Source organism: Micropterus salmoides, unplaced genomic scaffold, assembly GCF_014851395.1.
Source record: "Micropterus salmoides isolate LMB-PRFRI ecotype aquatic unplaced genomic scaffold, ASM1485139v1 Ms_hic_scaffold_3, whole genome shotgun sequence".
NCBI classification, from domain to species: domain Eukaryota; kingdom Metazoa; phylum Chordata; class Actinopteri; order Centrarchiformes; family Centrarchidae; genus Micropterus; species Micropterus salmoides.
In genome coordinates, this window is record NW_024042261.1 from 21782110 (window position 1) to 21805191 (window position 23082).

Genomic DNA, 23082 nt, shown 5'->3' on the forward strand with positions numbered 1-23082 from the left:
AGTCAGACATGTTGTTAATCTTCACACCTGAATATCCTCAGTGCTATTTAGAAAATTGACTCAGAATGAGTTGATTTATGATATCGGCCTGGAAATGTTGCTCCGGACTAAAACACCAGGCTACAGAAAATTCTGCATAGCAGCACAATCCGCTGCTGGCTTTCCTCCATAAACCACTGGTGCTGATGTTGAGGACAGGAGAAGAAAGGGAGGCGGAGGAGTGGGAGGAGGAGGAGGAGGATCAGTGGCAGACTGCCCTGCTCCAACAGGAGATGTGTCAAGTTAGCCAGAGAAAGACAATTTCCCATCGGAAGTACGATACGACAATAATGTATTAAAAATAAAAACATATGAAGTAAGATTTTGGAAGGAAGGTAATAAATAAAAGGAAATGATTGTGTGTTTAATATCTGCTTGTTTTGGTCTTTAGTGTTTTGCTTTTAAACACATTTTTAACTGATTATATGTGTTAAAACTGATTTTTTTTTATTCTTATAGGCTATAGCCTACACTGCAGTCATTTGGCAATTGCCTTTGTTCAGAGAAAGGTCCTATTTAAATAGCTTGCATTTGGAGTTATTTGAAGTTCAGTGTCTTGCATATGGACACTTTAACATGTGGACAGATTTTGAACTAGCACCCCTGTAATTACAAGCCAACCTTCCTCTAACATCTGAGCTGTTTGTGCAGAATCTATGCAGGCGGCTTAGTAATTTATAGCTTTTTAGAATTTTAAGAACACATATTTGCCACTAGAACACTGAGATTGGCTATTCTGTAAACTAGAATAAATACAGTGCAGTCAAAACCGATTTAAAGTCTTTAAAAGCATTTTAAAACAGGACATTGGAGTTGGTTTTGTTTTGTGTTTCGTCACCGGAAGTGTGCTGTTTTAAAATGGGTGCCTTTACACTGGTCCCAAGTTGAGTACAGTCGCTGTGCTGCTGCGGCGTGTAGACAGACAGTGGAAGAGAGGAGAGAAAAGTGGCTCACTTGGAGTTTGATTCGAAGGAGACGCTTCACCTTGTCTTGTGAAAGGGAAAGAGAGGCGTTTAGGCTGCTTTTCAAAGGGCAGACAGAAAGTGGTGGGACTGGATCAAGGCGGGACAGGAGCTCCTCTTGACTGAATTGTTCCTCCTTGGATGTATCCGATAGGAGGGGAGGTTTTCTGATCTGAGCCCCCTTCGGAAATGAGTCAAACGGCAGATGTGAAGGAAGGTGAAGGAAAGTGATTGAAGAGGAAGAATGATAGGGCAATCTGCGGGAGTCACCCACCTTTCATCTCCTCTCTGATTTTATTCTTTTCTTTCAGGGGGTTTGATCTATTAGATAACACCCGAGCTTTTTAAAGCGCATCATTTTTCAAATAATCTAATTTTAACCCACCCACCCCCAAGTTGATCCCAGCTAAAGATAAGTTGTAAAACATTTGCTTTCAGCTGTAGCCTATTATGGAATGTCTCCTGGCTTGTAATCAATTTTAATGCAATTTTTAAAAATATAAATTTTCTGATTTCTGATTTTGATTCAATTGAGACTTTAACATGGCAATCAACACGGACACCGACTTCCTGAAGTCCAACTTGGGAGAGGGTGGAGGAGGCCCCCCGCCTGCAGACTCCCAGGAGACGGAGAAACTCCTGGCGGTGACCACCGAGCCTGGAGGGAATGCGATCAAGATGTCCACCTCCTTCACGGTCAACGTGGACAGCGACAAGGGCCTGGAGGCCGACCAGAACGGGCACAGCGTCACTGTGAGATCGGGCTCCGCCGGGCAGCTGGCCCCCGCAGCCGTCCCCCTCTCCCCGTCTAGGGTCAGTCTGAGCCGCTCCTCCACTGGGAACGCGACCGTCCAGGAGACCCCGAAGCCCAAGGATTACCTCATCCTCGTCATCTTGTCCTGCTTCTGCCCCGTCTGGCCACTCAGCATCGTCGCTCTTGTGTACTCCATCATGGTGAGCATCACTTTATTAAACTGCCCCTGTAGAAAACTACCAAGAAGTCAATTCTGGAGCACAGAGTGGAGCAGCAGAGATGTATGGGTGAACGAGTAAAGATGCTTTGTCAGTGTGATGAACAGGCAACATGGTGATGATATGAACAGCATCCTCTTAGTGCTGGATGCTGTAATAGCCCCTTATCTAAATCTGACATTAAATGTAAAAGTTCAGTTGATGGAGAAATCAAAAGGAGAGTCAAAATGTGTCTTTAGGCCTATATTGTATATGCACGTCTGTCATTTCAAACTTCACCAAGTAAACAGGTATGTTCATGTTACATCATTGTTGAGCAGTGTCAAAATCTGAAAATATGTTTGATATTAAGATAATCTGGTCCAGGAAGCATCAAGGGTTGGTAGCCTAAGTGACAAATAAGGAAAATAGTCCAGCTATATAACAGCTGTATATGTCTGCAGTAATCTATTATGTTTTTATTATCTTCTGCACTTGAAAGTGAGAGTAATATTTTAGAGAAAGTGGATTTTGCTCTTAACTATGAGCAGTAATAGTCTGTGGGAGTGTGGTCATCAAACTGCTTTAGAGTAAAATATTCATTGTGAACAGATAAATCAGTATACCAAGAGATATGTCAATGTATTTTTTGATTGATTAATTACTTTAATAGAACATTGTTTTTTACTAAAACAAAATATCAAATTAAATTGCTCATCACACATCAACAGAGCCCAGGCTGATATGTTAAAGACTTCATTTGTCTGGCCAACAGTTAAAAGGAATTTGATTTACATTAATATTAAACAGATAAAAGCAGCAGATTCACAAATTTGCAAGGTCAGAACTGTAAAATATATGGTGTTGTTGGATAAATGATCGATTGATCTTATCAAAACAGTCACTGATTCATTTTTCTTCAGTGGCTGGAGTAGAAATGTGACTTTTTATTGTCTGTCCACTGTAGATGGAATTAATTTAAACACATAACCAGAGTAACTTCAACTGTACTGCATTTAAGTGTAAAAATTTAATGTCATCACGTGAGGGTTACATTTATTTAACAGAAAAAGAGATTGTGAAACCTGTTTTCAGCTCCACCAAATCCCTCAGGTGCCGTTAAATGACCTCCGCAGAGCAGTTGTTTCACCTCAGTCCAGTGCGATGTCTTACTGAATATCTTAAAATTCATCCAAATGTTGCATATTTTGCTGTGAGAAAAGTGTTGCGTCCACTTTTGTAACTGCAGCAAGAGCAGCTCTGTCCTTGATAAACCCATGAATTTGAATATGAACACACACACCTAGAGCTCAATGCTGATGCCTTAAATGATCTCAGGTCTGCTGCTGCCACTCAGCCACTGGTTGTTCTGGTTTCGAGGCGTGATGCCACTTGATTAATCCTCTCACTGAAAGTTTCTTGATGCAAGAAATGCTGATACAAGATGCAGCTAAGACACTGAGGCCACGCCGGGCAGCCGCAGAAGACTGATACTGATGATGCTACTGTTTTGTACTTGCCATTCAATAAATGTTTTCTGGGGACACAATCCTCAGTCAGCTCACAACACACGTTTGGACACGTTCTTGTTGGCACCCTCTGCAGCGGTGAGAGGGGCTGCAGTAAAAATGGTGGAGTTGTTATTGAAGGCTGTGAGAGGTTTTACGTTTGGATGCGTAAAAATACGAAGGTGGTGTGAAGGTCAAATGTAACCTAACAAGCAGGATAATGTCAGTTTTGTGTTTGACAATACTTAATGGCACAGGTGAATATATGAATGATTTTGCTTCATAAAAATATAGATACTGCGCAGCATTTATGATGTTGGCTTTACCTCACTGATGGCCCTCTCTTCACAAAAAGTGACACTCTAGCCTGTACACAATTTGTCTTCAAATTACATTTGTGCAAGTTGATACAGTAAAACATGCTGCTAGAAGAAGCTCCAAAGCTGCAGAGTGCATGTGATAGCTGGCACGATTTAATTCCTCCCGTACTTCTGATCTTGACACTCCTCCATCAAAGGTGGATAAGAACTGCAAATGGCTCAATATTTATTTCATTAATTTATTTCAATTAGGTAATTAAAGACGTAACTTCGGGCCCAGTGATCAAGAAGTTGTTTGTCGTTATATACCATGCCATACTGTACTGTGTGTGTTGGATTGCTGCACACACGTGTAGTACGCATTCCGAATAAAATCTTGGGGATTATTACACAGATATACATTCACATAATGTGAGACAGCAGGATTTCTCCACAGTTGGCAGGTCAACAATCCTGCACCTTTAAATTTGTAATGGAATTAATCTTCAGGGAAAAAGGTGTTTAGCTGACTGACACTACTAGTGACACAATTCCGGGCAGGTATTGAAACTGTACATCAGAGTCAAATCCCCCTGCTGAATCATACGAAACCCCTTTGTCTTTTGTTACTAATGTGACACAGCAATTATTTGTGTGTGTACTTGAACTACAGACTCCTTCAGTGGGATTGTACTTCTATCCAGGTCAAAGCTAATAGTGAACAGCATGTAAGTGAAGTGAAGTTTGGGAAGTGAAATTCAAAAGCTGATCATGTTTAAGGCTTGTAAACTACAGAAGTGATGAATGAAACATGACACAGTAGCGGTTTGTTGTTTGTCTTTGTCAAATATTGGCATTGCAAAATTGGCAAATTACAGTCTACAAGACTTTCCTTTCAAAATTCTATATTGATTTGCTCACGAAAATGAAAAGCTCTCTACTTCTTTTTTATACCACAAATAAATACAAATGCTGCACGTTCAGGTGAAAAATCACTTTTGCAGTTGTAAAAAAAAACAAAAACAGTGGATCATCAAGAACAGTAACAACCAAAATAAAACCAAGCACAGTGACTTGTAATGTGCAGCCAACACTCAGATCTACAGAGAAACAAGGCAAATGCAATGCAGTAAACCCATTAGTTCTGTAATATCACTCCTGTGGGCACTACACACCAAAGGGAATATCAGGCAGTATCCACGAGACAGTGTATACTTCCCCGAGCCATCATCATGAACCCACTGACATTCACAAGTCAGCCACTTGCTAATGGCACAGAGAGAGTGTGTGTGTGTGTGTGTGTGTGTGTGTGTGTGTGTTTGAGAGAGAGAGAGATAGCTAGAGAGAGGCTTTGTAAGAATGCAGATGAAAGAAAAGTGAAGGAAGGAGAAACTGGAGCTCGCCACTAACTCAATAGAAGGTGAGAGAAGTCAATTTAGTCTCTCTGCAGAGGGCAGATTGCAGTAGTTAGCCAACTCTGTGGCAGCGATCAACATCCTCTCTCTTTTCTGGGTATATGGAAAGGGGATACGGGCCCCACAAAGAAGATCCAAACATCATTGGCTACAAGGGCAGATGGGTGTGAGAGAGACAGCAAATAGCTATAAAGTAGTTCCTTTCACTGGATTAGAAAGGAATCGAATCAGATACCACAGTGATGTCAGATAATTGCAAGTGGGCCAGAACAGGAAAACGGAGGTTCACAACACTCGCTGTGAACAAATGAATCAAGAGTAATGTGGTTGATACCACACGATACAGCCCTAGAGTACAAGCTGACTACTAAGTGCTAATATTCTCCTTGCCCATGGGAAATGGACATTTCTGGAAAGTTGAATAGAAAAAAAAGGAAACTGCTCAAAACAGTCTATTAAAATGGTATTAATGAGGGGAGGTCAGAGGAAACAGCACAGACTCCAAGAGAATGTAAACAGAAAAGAGGAAAGAATGATGAACTTGTAAAAGTAGTTTGAAATGAAATGCCACATTGAGCATTGCTGATGTGTGCACAGCTGTCTCTTTAACATCCATTGACCTGGTTTCAGGTGTCATTTCGCGCCAAGAGGTTTTCTACTACTTGATATTTATGTATGTACTATGTAAGATCTTATGAATGATCAATTTAAAACTAAGCAGCGTATGTAAAATGAATAAAATCAATAAAGTAAATCAATATTTTTTAAACATCAAATGACTGTCTAATATGAAAATGGTCACTTGTGACGAACACAGGGATGAGACTCTGATCTCAGATCCTCTACAGTTCGATATCACCTTTAAGTCTATCAGCAGCTAATTTGAACAAAGCACCAAACAGCAGACAGACAGTGGAGCATTTAGCAGCTGAAGAACCAGACATTTCCCTCAAAACAGAGCTAAAAGGAGAGTAGTCAGGACATAAACACAACTCCAAATGGTATTGCTTCAACTATGTAAGGTGCCAATTAGGTCAGTGTTGTGTTTTCAGGTTTTTACACTGTCCCAAAAAAAAAATCTATTTATGCAGCTTTAACCTTAACCAAATTATTTGAGTTGCCTACATTTACCCTGAAAACAACCTGAACAATTCTTAATCTAACATTATCCTTTTACGGTGGCCATGACAGACACAAAACACCAAACACCGAGACAGGTTTCCGTGTTTTATTCCTATAAATGACCAGAATGAATAAAGCTGGGGTGGGCAGTTTATTTCTGAAGAATTTTTTTTGTTATATTTGTTGAAATTGTCTTTACATCCCAACAGCATTCAATCAATCAATCAATGCTGCAAAAATGAAAAGAAATCCAGCACCTGTGGCTGTCACAGCACTTTTACAGTTGGCCTACCTGCCTGCCTACCAGCTCTACCACTCTGCCTGTGCACTCTCTGCGCATGAAAATGTCAGGGAGTGGCTTTGTGGGGATTTTTTCATTTGGAAACTTTCTAAATCTAGCTGTCTCCTGCTAGTTTTTCCAAAGTTACTTAACCTAGGTCTGACAGGACTGCCAAAAGTTACATCCATCATCATCCACCACCACTTCCAGCAGCAGGACCACCTAAAACCCAACTTCCAGCTGGCTACCGCCACAGATCTCCGATAGACACCCTGTTGATGAAGGCTTGAGGCTGGCAAACACGGAAGATGTGCAGTCAATTATGGGGATTGGAGAGGCAGGGGTTTTACTGCCCAGACCAGCCTATCACAGTAATGGGAAGGCCCAAACTGCAGGAGTGTTATTGCACGCTCGGCAGATTTGCCTGTGAAATATGGACTCGCAATGCTGCAATGGATAGATGATTGTTAGGGGGGGGCACATAGGTAAATTACTTCTTATTGGCAATCTAATCCTACAGACATAGTGGGAGAGCACTTCATACTGCTGTTGCCAATTGTACAAAGCCTAACAGAAAAAACAGAGACTGCTCATATTATAATTATAATGAAAATGGATGTATTTAATATTTGCAGTGTTAAACCTGTGCAAGTTGTGATATTATCATTCCACAGTGCATATGATAGAATATATGGAAAGCTAAAAATGTCATGTCGTGGCTTTATGAGGCATGGGGGAGGTGTGGCATCAGGTTTTGTTACTTGGGCATCCATTGAAAGAAATTGTGTAATCCTAAGTAGCAGCTTTGATGTTAACATTGAATGAAAATGTAATAACACAGAATAATATTTATGTATTGCTACATATTCTACACATTTTTTCTTTTTGTTAGCATTGTTATTAGTCATTTAAATATAGGCAGAGGGATTTTGATACCCAAAGTATGTTTTTATATCCAAGGTTCATGGTAATAATAGGTCACCAAAAGCAGGATAGTGCTTATAGGTACAACTTCACTACAGGTTCAGTGTGCCTAAGCTTGAAGTCATAAGTCATGTTTGCATGCTAACACGCTAAACTAAGAAGGTGAACAAGGAAAACATTATACCTGCTTAACATCAGCATCCTCATTGTGAGCATGTTAGCTCAATAGTGTCTAAGTGCAGCCTCACAGAGCTGCTAGAATGGCTGTAGACTCATATAAACCATATAGACTCAAAATTACACATTGAGGTAGTAAGGAACTATAGCATTTTATGTTGTGTCTGGAATCCAGTTTGCTAATTGTCCTAAATCCACTGATGGATGCGGTTAAATCATAGACTGTATATAAAACGGGTTAAACCTGTTCCTGAATATAATTAGTGCTTCCTTTCCCTGTATCAATCTGATGCCTATTTAGTTACAGATGTTTGCCTGATTCTGAACGGGACAGCCAGTACTTTGTAGATGTACTGTATAATGACAATTCTTTTTTTTGACAAAAACATTACCAAAAGCTGCATACTCCATTAATCTTTATATTCTATGAACTAAATTGTGACACTTGGATTATTTAAATAAGACAGTCTGACAGTGGTTGATTTATTACTGATGTACCAAATGCAATAAGGCATATACCGTTTTGGCCTCTTTTTTGTGGCGCTAACACTTAGTTAGCTCATTTGAACTGTGTTTCCTGTTCACAAGCTAACCAAGATATAGATCCAATTAAAATGTATGAGTTGCAGCAGCTATAATGCATTTTATAGCTGCAAGAATGAGAGCTTTGCCATCATGGGTCGGACAGATTTGATCATCTGACCGCATGGAGTGGTTTGCAATTTTAATGCAGATTCAAGTGTAACAAGACTGAGTTTAAAAGCCCTGTTAGCGGCCCCTAGAGGCCGTGGTGCTATTTACACCCAACCGGACCAAAGTGGTTTAAACTAACAGACTGCCAGCAGCCTTGTTCTCTCTCTTTTAGGGCTTGAATATGACTCAAAATACTAAATTATCATAAACCTTGAATTTTGAACAACTTTTTAAAATTAGGTTAAATCCATACCAAAACGGGGAATACACTTTTAAGAGGGATACATAACATGAAAGGTATGGAGAAAAACTTATAAAATAATTTAATGTTTCATAGGAAATAATGGGTGTAAATGTAAATAAACCAGTCTGGCCACATAACTACACAGCAGCTCCTGGCTCTGTCCCTCTCCGCCAGGCTGCTGCTGGCTCTTCATTATTAATGACAAGAGAGAAATGGAGCACTTACTGAGTTACTAGCCTCCACCTTCCTCTTCTGAACACAGGAACTACATAGAGAGAGTAGTGTGTGTGTGTGTGTGTGTGTGTGTGTGTGTGTGTAGCAGGTGTGCACACATGTAGCACAATGAACACTGGACAAGACACTCTGAGGGTAGAATATCCCATTCAGAAAACAAATATGACCAGGCTTACTCTCACTGTGAATCAATATAGACATTCATCAGCCAAGAGAAGGATGCCTCCCACTAACCTCACATACCACACACACAGACGCACATCCACTCACACTAAGTCTCTTGCAGTCCCTGAGGCAAACATCAAAAAAAGTCTGGGTTTATTAAACTGATGCTGACATAGAATACTTATTATATATTAATAAATACAGATTGATTGATTTATTTATTTGTTTATTTATTTATTATGCTTCTCTTTTTATGATGGATGGAAAACATCATAATTTTTAAAATCTAACTTTGTTTCATTGATGCTTTTTTTCTAAGCAGAATAAATGAGCAGTGTTTTCTGTTTCTATTGATTTGAGGTGCTGATGTTGCTTTTCTCTGTGATGTGAGTCAGGATCAATACAGGCTCCACTGGGACTGGGTTTGTACCATAGCTTCACATTGCAGTCCTGGAAGTGAGAAGCTGATGTGTGTCCCTGTGTTTCTAAGAACTCTTTACTGTCAGGAGCCCATTGGTCCATGCATTAATTTAGCTTTTGTGGCTTAAGTCACTTTGAGAGCCTACTTAAAATATGAATCAGGTTTTTATTTTTAGAATTACCCCTCCATTTACATTACTTTTTGCAAATTAAATGTCTTATTGTCTGTCTTTTTGTCTTTTAAAGGCATTATTATGCTTTTGAAGTATCACATTACATTATATTACATTTATTCATTTAGCTGATGCTTTTATCCAAAGCGACTTACAATTGCTATATATGTCAGAGGTCACACGCCTCTGGAGCAGCTAGGGGTTAAGTGTCTTGCTAAGGGACACATTGGTGGATGGGTCACAGTGAGGGATTGAACTCACATTACTTGCGATTTCTCACAAGTAATGTGAATTAAAGCCTAAGTTAATTGTGTTAACTATATTAAATTAACTGCCTTGAAAAAAATCTAAGAGAGACTACTTGCCATGACAAACCCTCTTTCATGTGACATTCAAGGGAAATTCAACAAGCAGTGAAGATCATATTTTTGAGATCCAAAATATTAATATTTTCATAAAAAACATTTAAAAACATAAAAAAGAGATTACAATATCAGTGGAACACCATGCGTTTTCTCTGTCCCCACCCACCTGCACAAAGTGCACTGTGTGATCTACACTAGAGACAGCCTGGAGACAGAGAGCTCGTGGGAGTGAGAGGATGAAGTCAGTATTAGGAGATCGAGTAGGGTGGGGGGTAGGGTAGGATGGGGGGGAGTCTCTCTCTCTCTCTACAGTCTAATCTTTACTGAGGCAACCCAAACTGTGCTCCCTCAGTATTGACTAAGTGAGTGAAGTACGTAAATTGTGATTTAAAATGCATTGTTTTAGATTTTCTTCTGAGGTGATACTGGGGAGTCCCTTCCATCTCTGTGTTGAAATTTGTAAAACTCCCAGTGGGGGAAACAATTTATTAATAAATAAAAGTAGCAAATGAAATTAAAATTTTGTGTATTACATTACAAAAACACTACTCTTCTTAGTCTACTCTAAAAATGAATTCATAAATTTTATTTCAGGCATATTTTCCCAGTGTAATAACTTTTCACATTACACCTCTCCCTTTCTTTCGTCTATGATTTTTCCCACAATGATTAATCATTTATTGAGGGTAAATATAATAGTCATGATAATATAATAGTCAAGTTATTACAATGATGTCTTGGCGCTGTTAATTTAGTTAATAATTCATTAATAGGCAATCATTTGTCCTTACAAAATGTATATATATATATATATACATATATATAAATGATTGCCTATTAATATACATTATCTTTATGAAGAAAAGCATCCTACAAAAATATAGTTGTGCGATTTAATATAGATGAGGGGAGTGAGAGGCCAATTTCCTGCTGCACTGCACACACAGCCTCTGGTTTAAAAAGACATGTTCAGCACCATGGACAGCTCTTAAGTTTTCTTCAGGTCTAAAAAGTAAAGGATGGTGCCATCACAGAAACAAGCACATGGCATTATTGCATGGGAAGTTTGTTACATGGGATTTCTTCAACTTCTCTTTTTGTTCGTTGCTGTAACATTCACTTTAACACAGAGTATGAGTTTCACTTCTCTAATACTGTTTTACCTCCTGAGTCTGACCTCCAAACAGCCTCAGTTTATCATGGGTACAAAAAGTAGTTAAAACCCCTCCACAGGGATGGTAACTCAGGCTGACTTACACCAGCTGGTACTGCGTAGCTCTGGATTGAAATCTAATGAGTGGACAGGCCACTGCATAACCTGATTTTGCTTATGAAAGCATTCCTGGACAGTTTTTACTTCCTTGCATGGTGCCCTAAGAATGAAATCTCTGGGTTAGGCTGGAATTGCTGGCATAAAGGGGTTCATTATAAAAAGGGCTCAGTGAGTGCCATGCAAAAGTAATCAACACCATCACACTACCACCAGACTGCAATATTTTCACTCTGCGTGATGGATGTGTTGAGTCACACAACCAGAGTGAGACAGCAGGAAGTGGAATGCATCAGATCAGGCAATGTTTTTCCTACACTCCAGTGTCCAGTGTTGTTGTTCCTTACCTCAGTACAATCTGTAATTCTTGATTAGAGCTAAAAGAAAAACAATTCTTTTCAGCCATTAGCTGTCACATCACATTTGTATCATTGTTGTTATCATGGGTCTTTCATTGCCACTGCTGCACTCAGTTAACCAATTGTAGACTTCCTGTTGACTTTTTTCATCTCTAACATGAAACCTATGCATCATGTTTATTCCTGACTGTTATGTGACATATAATTTGCATAAAGTCTTAACAGGTGTAATCAAACTATGCTGCTACTTCTCTTGACTTTATTCATGTACTAATTTAAAGGAATAAGACAGGCAGGGTTTGTCTATGGTGCTTTCAGACCAAAAGCGAAGCGAGCGTTCGGGGCGGTGAGTTTACATACAAAGTCAATGCAAAGATGCGTAGAGCCACGATTTCCTGTCAGGCGGCACGAAACGACGCGAAGGGGGTGGGGCCAGCAACGTGAAGAAATTTGCATGAGTTGAATATTTTCAACTCAAGCGAAGAAGTCACATGACGCTGAGTCGCAATAGCCTATCAGTGTTGAGACTGTCCGTACGTAAAATCTGCTGGCCGGCTGAGAGTTGCTAAACTTGGGGGAGAGGAGCAGGGAGCAGCGCTGCAACCATTGGACAAATAAACACCCGTAGTCGGTCAGATTCTGCTCTGACAACTATGCCGTTTACTCGAGGGAGGAGCTCGGAGTTAACTGATTTTATTAAATTAGCTTTTTACTTCAGTTTTGGGGATTTTGTTGATTTATCTTCACTGGAGTTTCTCAGCAGCTAGCTTCCGTGCACATCCGGTTTCAGAGTGTCGTTAGCTCTGTCGGACTACGACCTCATATTTAAATAAAAACCGGACAAAACTGGACATTACTTGGAGAAAAGAAAGCGAGGAGGTTGAACTAACTGGTGGGTTCAGAAAACATGTGTATGTAACTTTATTCCAGCTATCGTTGTACTTTACTGTGAACAAGTTAGCATAGCCCTGATTGATCCAAACTCCATTCAGAAAACAAACATTTTAGAAGTTGTTGTCCTGCTGTCTTGCTGGCAGACCTGACAAAGCATGAATTCATATGTTTAACAAATGTTAATCCGTTTATTGCTATTTAATCACAGCAAAATCTTTACTTTGGGTTCATACAGTTGTAGTAATGGCGAGTTGTGTTTATTCCGTTTATTCACGTTATCGCTTTAAAATCGCCTTCTCACGTTGTGTGTGAACACTTGCAGCGAATGTACTCACGCGCGAGGCGTCGCGAGGCGTCGCGAGGCGAAAATTCGCGGTTGGTCTTAATGCCGCATTAAGTGTTTCTCAACGGGGCGTTCCGAGGAGGATGGGGGGCGCTGGAAGCAATATTTTGGAAAGGGGGCCGCTGAGCTGCTTTTGGGGGTCGTTTGCTGGTTGGAAATTCTAAGGCGAGTTTACACCAAAGATTCACCACAATAGAAGTTTAAACTTTAAACTACTTGCAAAAAAAACTGTGGTCTGCAACATTAAAACCTGCCAGTTTAGTCCACTGCGCCTGGGTGAGACGGTGGATTTTTTCTCTGTCAGCTATACTTGTGGTGCAGCTTCCTGCTGCCTTCATGGGAACGGGAAGTCAGAGAATCATCTCTAAAATTTTACCCACATGGCGTTTACTGTGTAAACTCTGGAAAACTGACGCTCTCTTTCTTGGTGGAAAAGTGTTTATTTCTCTCAGGAATATACCATGAACCTCTTGTTATCGCAGTGGTTACACATTTACAAGAGGCATTTTGTGCTGTCGGATTTACCCTGAAAGCAACTTCACTGCGACACCAGCGAGTGACGTGGACCCACCTCGTGCTGTGAGTTGCAGACAGTTTTTGCCAAAGCGGACATATACAGGAGTTTCAGTAGGCTATAAAATGTCCTGACTTGCTCTGTTGGGGACTGTTAGCACTTTATCAGTGGTGCTGAAGTTAACATGTTTTAACATTTGTCGTGAGATTTCTGCCTGATAACAGGTGTTGTCGGTTAGTTTCGTTTTCCCCCGGCATTCGAGCACCTCCTCGTCTCATCCAGATCTGTGTCTGTCAGACAGTCGAGGGGATACTTCCAGCGAATCAGTAACATAATGCAGTATAGGGCATGTTGTAAAATATTTTGAACTCTATTTAAATAGGCTAATTAGTCTCCTATTACGACTTTTTTTCTTTACATGTCAGAGAACACAGATAAGTGGGAGAGATTCTGAATGTGCAAAAAGTTTTGAACATTAGCAGAAAAGTTACAGTGTTTCCCATATGTTCATTTATTTGTGGCGGCCCGCCACAATATCACCACTGTCCACCACACATTGATTTTCGATTTTTTTAAAATTGTATTTGACTGCAGAGCTGCAGGCAGCGCCTACTGCGGAGCACATACTCTTGTTTGTCCCTCTCTCTCTCACCCCTCCCTCGATCTATCGCTCTCTCTCCCTCGTGACCCAGCTATTAAAAGTTATTAGCAAGCATTTAAGGAGCCTAGCTAATAAGGAGAGCTAAGATAACGTTAAAATACAGCTGGGTTTTCGAGGCTAGCATGCTGTATATAGCTGCGCCACAGTTACACTGTCATTCTGTGGAAAACACTGAGTTATGATATGATAAGTTATTAACAGATGAGCTAATAAGGTCCAGTCAATAACTGATTAAAACGGATTAATATATCACTGAGATGAAAAGGGGCCACAAACACATTTTAATAGGTTACTTCCTCCCCTCTCTCTCCTTCCATCCCTCTCTTTTTCTCTCTGTTCCTCTCCTGCCCTCCCTCTCTCTCTCTTTCTCTCTCTCTCTCTCTCTCTCTCTCTCCTTCACCCCCAACCAGGTTGAGGCAGATGGTCATGGCTCGAGGTTTCTGCCTCTTAAAAGGAAGTTTTTCCTTGCCTCTGTCACCAAGTGCTTGCTCTTGGTGGGAATTATTGGGCTTCTGTAAATAGCATCATAGAGTATGATCTAGACCTGCTCTTTTATGAAAAGCGCTGTGAGATAACTGTTGTTGTGATTTGGCGCTATATAAATAAAATTGAATTGAATTGAACTTCCCCACAAAAGAGGAAGTAAGACTTAATCATGTGTGTTGACTCAGCAGGGATGATATTAAATAAGTTGATCTACAGGAAAAAATATTTAAAAGCAATAAGAATGCCTGAAAGCCTCACTACATTATATTGTGTTATTATTATATATTCCAAATTTTAGACAATTCCAAATAAAAAATTAAATTGGTGCAGAAAAGGCATACATTGGAGGAGAAATTTTCACCAGAATGCAGGAAATTAAGCGTTTAATGCTCAAAACCTTCTGGGGGAGGACCCCCATACCCCCTCACTTATTAAGTTCCCCATCCAAGAAAACAGTATCTGGCTTCACACACAGTTTCTGGGAGGAACATTCACTTAAATATAATTACTTTTTTTGTTACTTTTTCCATGTTTTTAATAACAATAGTAACAATAAAAAAACAACAATATTCAGGGCAAATAGCAAACATCTTTTTTGATGGGGGGGCGGTAAGGGACCTGGATAATGGATAGGGGGGTGCTGGCCCAAAAAAGGTTGAGAACCACTGGTCTATATGTTTCTCACTGTCAACAAATCACATTAAATGAGAAAAAAATATTTTCTAATGGATCTTTAATTCATTCTTTACGACTTTCCTACCCTGCCTGTGGCACATTTGTTAGGTCTTTAATCAATATACACTGAACAAAATTATAAACGCAACACTTTTGTTTTTGCCCCCATTCATCATGAGCTGAACTCAAAGATCTAAGATTTCCTCTATGTACACAAAAGGCCTATTTCTCTCAAATACTGTTCACGAATCTGTCAAAATCTGTGTTAGTGAGCACTTCTCCTTTGCTGAGATAATCCATCCACCTCACAGGTGTGGCATATCAAGATGCTGATCAGACAGCATGGGTATTGCACAGGTGTGCCTTAGGCTGGCCACAATAAAAGGCCACTCGAAAATGTGTGTGTGCAGCAGGATATATATATATATATATATCAAATGTTACTCAAACAAGAGTCTGGTGAATTAGTGAGTATTTGTGATAGTTTGATGGGCTTATTTTTGGTCAGAAGTAAACAGAAGTTTAATTTGTTTGTTACACTCTTTCATATACTATTTACCTATTTAATTTATTATTATTTAGTATTTATTTTGTTATTACTATTTAATAAACAAATAGACAATTATCTTTAGTTACATATATAAAATGAGTTAAGACTTTACTCAACAGAAAATTGACATTACATAAATTGAACCTTTGTTTTACACCAAAATCAATGACAAGAACCAAATCGTTTGTGTGTGTGTGTGTGTGAGTGTGTTTCCCTTGCACTGTTTTTTACGACCCTTGTGTATGTGCCATGTACAGTCATATGTGTATATATCAGTATCACAAATTAAAAGCAGACCAATTAAATGCAAACCAAGGCTGATGAGAAGATTGTGATATCAACCGTATGAGATTTGTTGTTTTGGGACTCTCACACGTGAGAGCAATGCACAAACACTGAGGCTCCATCTGTCATGCCTCACACACACATACACAAATCATCCTGTCTCCACATCTGCAGCATACATAAAGTAATATACATACAACATTAAGTTGATCGACAATCCCTTCACACTGTTGCGCTCACCTACTCCATTCAATTGGCTCTGCAATTCACATCCTTCCATCAATCCCAAACTGCCAATCTGAAAAAGACAATTTCAACTATAACTGATGGAGACATTGGGGTTCAGTGTCTTGCCCAACAAAAAAATTAGGACAGGAGGAGCCAGGGATCCAACCACCAACCCTGTGAAACTCTGTGGCAGTACATTGTTTCAATTTGGCTTGACATGTCTAGTAATAGGGACGTCTTCTTTAATGGCTCTTAATACCAGGACTGTAGTTACTTTAGTAAATTTAGGAAATGTTTTTTGGGATCCAAACTGAAATATTTAATCAAAGTAGACCATTTTTAATCGCCCACAAATAAGCTTATCTTGTATTTAAGGTCTCTAATTTAACTACCATTAATTACTGGATCCATCCAAAAAAGGGCGGGGCTAAGTGGGCAGACACCTTCTTTCCAACCCAATGAGTTGGAATAGGTGCCTATGAATTCTCATTCTAGCCATGGGGTGTCACGGATTGGGGCATGAGTGCAGACTGGGGCGAGGACCCAAATGCAGACAATGGCAAGGCGAGGAGGTTGCAGTTCAAAAATGTTTATTAATTCAAAAAACTAACTTAAACAGGCTTACAAGGAGCTCGAGGCAAAGTCCAACAAAGGTACTCCAGAACACAAGGCGATCCCAAACACAGGGAACAATCCAGAACAAGGAAGACAAAGGAACAGGCAGGAACACTCAACTTTAGACGCAAGGACGTGACAAAGACTGGAGAGACAAGCAGGCATACATATACACAGGGACTAACTAGTGGGACGGGAGCAACACAGGTGAGCAGGATCAGGGCTAACGAGGCAGAGAGACAAGCAGGCAGGCAGAGAGACAGCAGGGGGGAAACAGAACACTAGACAAGCAGACATGGGGCAGAGTGAATAACCAAGAAGACAGAAACACACACACAAGTTACAAACAACCAGAACCTAAATGAGAACACAGAACTAGAACCCAGAGTACAGAGGAGACCAAACCACAATAATACAAACAAGGACCAGGAATGATTACCAAAACATGAACTAAGGACATGGAACTAAACTCAGACTCCCAAACAAGACACACAGACAGGATCATGACATGGGGGATGGATAACATGATCTAATACATTGTCCAGATCTCTCATTACAGCCAAATTGCTCTAATACCTGGTAGGGATAACCCCACCCAACAAAACTGTGTCTACGTGGCACTGATATATTCTTTAATCAAATAATCAATCAAGTGCAGTGTCTAATATTGTCTCATGTTTGTCTCTGCTGGAAAACCCTGTTTGACCCGGGTCTATTAGTTCAGAGATAATATACTGCAAACAGTTTGCAGTCTGTATTTATGGAATAAATGGATATAGGCCTATTTGAACTGCACTCCCCCTTATCCTTTCCCTCTGTAGAGATTACTGATATTGCCTCGCTCCATTATTGGGGTGTTTGTCCCTCTTTAAGAGTGTGGTACAGCACCTTGGGAGCACTGGCGTTAACTCAGGCTTTAGGGTTTTAAACCATTCGGCTCTGAAACCATCAGACCCAGGTGTTTTGTTCGCCTTCAGTCAAGAGATGGCCAGAGTTTTGAAGAACTGATCAGCTTTGGTGTATCAGCAACACTGGGGTATCAACAACGTCAGGTTGTGGGTATATATCCTTATAGTACAGGCCTCAAAGAAATTTGTTGAAGATCTTCAAGTTTATGACATGTTTAATTATTTCTTTTTATAAATAATCCTCTCACTCTGTTGTTATAATAATCTCCATGATAGGAGTTTGCTAACTTCAAAAGTGGTTTCATAACATTTTAGTTGGACCAAAATCTGTGGATCTATTTGAATAGTGTTGAATTTCTAGTTTTTTTGTTTTTGACTGTAATTCTAATAAATATCTTTGCTTTTCTTTGTTTCTATGGGTAGTTAAGATAATGTTTCAATTCAAGGCGATACTGTAGTATCGGCAAATGTGTTCTGTGGGATGTCTAACACCTGTTTAGCATTTACTCATCCTGTGCCAATCAGCAACAGAATAAAGTTATCTGACCTGGAGTATTCTGCCTTGCAATTGGAGTAATAAGTAAATTGCTTTTCTGCGGAGTGACAGTCTCTCCATACATCTTTAACAGTTTCTAACAGTAAGCAAATTAGTAGAGTCATGTTTGTTTGTTTGATAAATGATCTATCATGACCTGATGGAATATACACATTAAATAAAGCAACTTCTTTGTGATATCTCAACTCTTTAACAAGAATATAGTGACCTTTCTTATCTTTAATTTAAGTGGTTTGGTGTTGAAAATGTACCTTGTTAGGGAGTAATGTGGCCACTCCTCTCTTATACACTGATGTATGTGGGGAAAAAACATCAACAGAGTTAGAGAGGGTGTGCACAAAAAAATCATGTATGTTTAATTTTAGCAGTAACTTTACATCGTTCTCTGGATTATGTAACACATTCACATTGAGTGTTATCACACTATATCCTGGTAGAGCATTTACTCCCAGTATTATAAGTTTTGATTCCCCAGACAAATATTACCCTTATGTGGTATGGTTTGATCTACAATTATTATGTATTAAGTAACATCTTATATATCTATGCCTTGCTTAACATTATCATTCATATTCCTCTTGGTAATACCCTGTGCTTTTGTGTGTCTCCAGTCCAGAAACAGTCTCCAGGTGGGGGATATTGACGGGGCCAGGAGGCTGGGTCGCCTGGCTCGTCTGCTCAGCATCGTTGCCATCATTTTGGGGGTTGTCATCATCGTAGTCTACGTCTCAGTTTCAGGTACAGAAACAAAGACAAGAAGGACAAATTTTAAAATACAATGATGTCTGTAAAATAAATGCCAGGGTAAAACCTACTCAGTAGTTGAGAAGAGTCGCTACCATATATGTCACATATAGTGTAATATAGTGTAATGTGTGATAATGACTCACATTTACACACAGTATTTGGTGAAGCGGCAATAACGTCCAGTGAATTGTGCATACATAAAATATCATGTTTGGACTTTCGCTTGCAAATGCCCACTCACAGACACACACAGGACTTTAACAACAAGTGTTCAACAACAACAACAACAACAACAACTGCATTACATGGTGATATATGACACTACCTCACAAGCATGAGATGTGTTTTTTTCTATGTCCGAACTCAGCACATTTCCAAGCCTTGTGTGTGTGTGGGGGGGGGGGGGGGGGGTATATGTGCAGATTGATTTGGCACTGTAGCAAGTGTAGTGGGCTGACTGTGCAGCAAGGGCGGCTACAAACGCCACACCAGCCAAAATAAGGAATTTGATGGTGGCCTTAAGCTGTGTTTGTGTCAGACCTGAATTTCTCTGACGATGCCACGCTTCTACTGTTCTTTCTTTTCCTAGTGTCCCAATGACGTGGAGGGCCTAAGGGAAAAACTGAACCGTGGAAGCCAAACCACAGATGCAACAACAAGGAAAACAACAGCCCTTTCCAAAGAAAAAAATCCTAACATCATGACCACCTTCAGAATGCAAAAAAAATAATAGGCAATTCATGAGAGAAAGTACTGCAGCAAGTAAACAAATGAAAAAAATAATTCAGAGATGCATGCATTAGAATCCAGTTACATTTGCTTGTCAAAAATAACGAAAAGCCTGATGTAGAAAAGTTCAGGTTAAAACAGAGGAAAAAGAAAATGCAGATTTGTATGTGGTCAGGAGGATAAATGTTTCTTTTTGGAGTAATGGACTTCTTAAAATGAAGAGGATGGTCTTATAAGGAGAGTGTGAACAATAGACATTTTTTATGTCTGGGATGGGGCTCCTTTGAAAAAACGGATTCTGGGTTTGGACTTTTTGGACAGCTGCATCTAATCCTCATATATTCCTAACTGAACCTCATGCATTCAAAGCATCTACAGCTACAAATATATTTGAAATATGGATCCATGAATATATATATATATATATAGATGTACATTTTATAAAATGTTTGTATGCCAAGAGGTGCTGGGTTTGTTAAGAGTCACTATGGCTGCTTTCTTAGCACTTGGATTATCAGTGGATTATCCATGGGTTCGTGAAAAGGGGCAGGGAACACATTTTAAATTTTTGTTATAATTGTTTTGGACTAAAACAAAATTGAGACCAACTGCATGCCTGAATGTAGATAACCAAACTTCTGCCTTCCTTTTGACTGTTATTGGTTGTCTCTTTTCTTATTAAGAAGTTAGAGAGGCTAACAGGTTTGCACGTGGAAAAGTACATTATGCGAGTCCAGCCACTGTAGAATGCGTGAGGACTGTGATCTGACCTTCAAAGTCTCTTCAAAATATCTTGAACCTTGCCTTGCTCTGGCAGAGACTGAAACGCATGCCAGACCTCCCACCATCTTTTAATTCCTTCCTTTCACATCCTCTAATTCTTCACCACAAGACCTGACTAAGTGGCTGCTGTCCTTCAGTTTTGTTTCAGTACCTTCATCTTAAACTCCATTTTACATAATACCTTGTACTTGTACCTACCACCTTTGTACACCATCGCTCCCCATTCTTCCATTACCATTCTTCCATTGTTATACATGGACTGTTAAATGCCATTGTTTCACTGAATGTTTTTTCTGCTCCTTGTATTGGTATGAAATGTATTTATATGGGAAATATATTATGCAATATGTACGCATGCTATGGGCCAAACAGGCTTAACACACATTTATTTTTTGTAAATGAACAGGCCTATGAGTTTGAGTTTGATTCAGTAACAACAAATAGCATTTAAATGATCTTTATAGAAAATCCAAGCATGTCACAAGTTTGTCTGGATTGGCCAGAAAGAAGTGACTGTATTAAATCCCCTGTGACTACGCAGGACTGTTGTATTGACACATTACAGGCTTATGCTACAAACACTGGTAACATCACTGTAAGACCATGTAGCATTGTTTAAATCCACAGCTTTTCTTTGGGCCTTAATGTTTCTTTTTTATTATCTTGTGCAATTTAAATCAGGAATCATTTGGTCAAAGTCTCGTTCAAGTGATAAAAACTTACGGCATTTGTTGAGTTCAAGTGGTTGTTTAAGGGCTCATACAAGTGAAACAGGAGAAACACCAGCTAATTACGACTGTTGATGAAGTTTATCAGACTATGCAGCTATTCAGTGATTCTTCTAAAGTCCTAAACTGAGCATCATAACTGTAAGGCTGAACAACTCCAATTATGTCATCTATCAACACTATAAAGCACAATGCTTTGTGCAAAATGTGTTTTTTTGTCAGTTCCATTCCAATTCATAGTTGTATATAAGAATTATTCTTTATCCAAACATCTGAAAGCAGCAAAATCCAAAGATCCCCCTTACTACCAAACATTTTTTAGTACATTAAATTGTTGCTCAATTACAACATGTGTGTAATCTATGTAGATCACAGAGGCTGCTGTAGTGTTACACTCTGTACAAATGTTCCATAATCTCTGAAACTGCCCAAGGTGGGTTAAAATCAAGGGCTGGAAAATTTTGATCTTGATGGCTGAGAATCTTCACAGACCTCTCTGAAACTGGTGTTTAAGAGACAGCGGTCTAGCCTATAAGCTCTGCTCTGTCAGTAAAACAGTTCAAACCTTCATTTCATTCCTGTAGGTTACAGTGTTTCTTTTCCACTGTACTGTTATGTGCCCGTTTTCATCTCTGTGGTGTACATTTTGCATGTCTTGAATAAATGTTACCATGCATGGTCCAAGTTTTTTGCTTTTCGATTATACTGTTTATGAAGACCTGTGTGTTGACAGCCAGAAACAGGCAGAAATGAGTTTAGAAGACTTCAAAATAAGGGTTTACAGCCATGCAGCAACATGTGGATGTAAAGCAGGAATTATGTTCACTAACTTAGTTTAGCATGCTACCATTAGCAAATTCGCACTAAATACAAAAGTACTGCTCAGGATGATAGGGACTGGATTCAAGCATAAACCAAAGAATTGGACAAATACAATTTTACCTGATGATGATGCAAGTTGAGAAGCCAGGGGATCACCAAAGTTGTTACAGTTCATCCTGATAGGAACATAAATACTATCTGAGCCAGATTCCATGGCAATCCAGTTTATATTTGTTGAGATATTTAATTAAATCCTTATATACAGCCTTATGGTGGCGCTAAAGTTTGAGAATCACCAAAGTCAGGAACCTTCCTCTTCTGGGGACAACGAATGTGTTTACAACATTTTATGTCCATCCATGCAATAATTGTTGATTTTTCAGACTGGACCAAAATGTTGGACTGACAGACCCGCTGTGAGTAAGAAGAAATGCCAGATAGCGTACCTCAAATACATGCAGTGATTGGACACAGTAGGAGCTACACCTATATAACGTTATAAGAATAAAAGCCCACATTTGTGTTCAGTTTTTATTGAGACTGAATCAGATTGATTGATTCCACTCTATATTGAGGCTGCAGTCTGCAGTGCTGTTGTATTGGATTGCACTGCACTATATTGTACAGCTGTTGCTTTTATTATATCTGAACTCTGTACCAGTCCGGGTACACAAACACCATTAATCATAGCTGCCACAGCTATGGGTTTTAGATAGCCCTGGGGATAAAAGGGAAAATGAAGAATTCATGACAAATTTTGCACTTTTAAAAGCCAGCTCCCCACACATACACATTCTGAAGAGTAATGGCCTGATGCAACCCTTACAACACCACAATCCTGAAACATAAGAATCCTTTCTTCTACCACTGAAGGTAAGAGCTTTTTCTGGGTTTCAGATATAAGTAGTCTCTTTATTTTGTCAAAACAAACAAACAAAAAAAAACTGTTCACAGTTTA

At 39.5% G+C, this 23082-nt stretch overlaps 1 protein-coding gene across 1 annotated transcript; it reads left to right on the plus strand.

Moving 5' to 3' along the window:
- The first annotated feature begins 952 nt into the window (after positions 1-952).
- On the plus strand, positions 953-21986 carry trarg1a (trafficking regulator of GLUT4 (SLC2A4) 1a). The gene is made up of 3 exons (XM_038692291.1): positions 953-1955; positions 18927-19053; positions 19652-21986. Exons 1-3 carry the CDS (start codon positions 1545-1547, stop codon positions 19660-19662), a joined length of 549 nt encoding a protein of 182 aa, XP_038548219.1. The 5' UTR covers positions 953-1544; the 3' UTR covers positions 19663-21986.
- Positions 21987-23082: the final 1096 nt, after the last annotated feature.

What these genes read in the sequence shown, in the direction of transcription:
- trarg1a (XM_038692291.1), top strand. Translation starts at nt 1,545, where the DNA reads ATGGCAATCAACACGGACACCGACTTCCTGAAGTCCAACTTGGGAGAG. An exon ending in CTCTTGTGTACTCCATCATG is followed by an intron (nt 1,956 to 18,926) that starts GTGAGCATCACT and finishes GTGTGTCTCCAG; the next exon opens with TCCAGAAACAGTCTCCAGGT.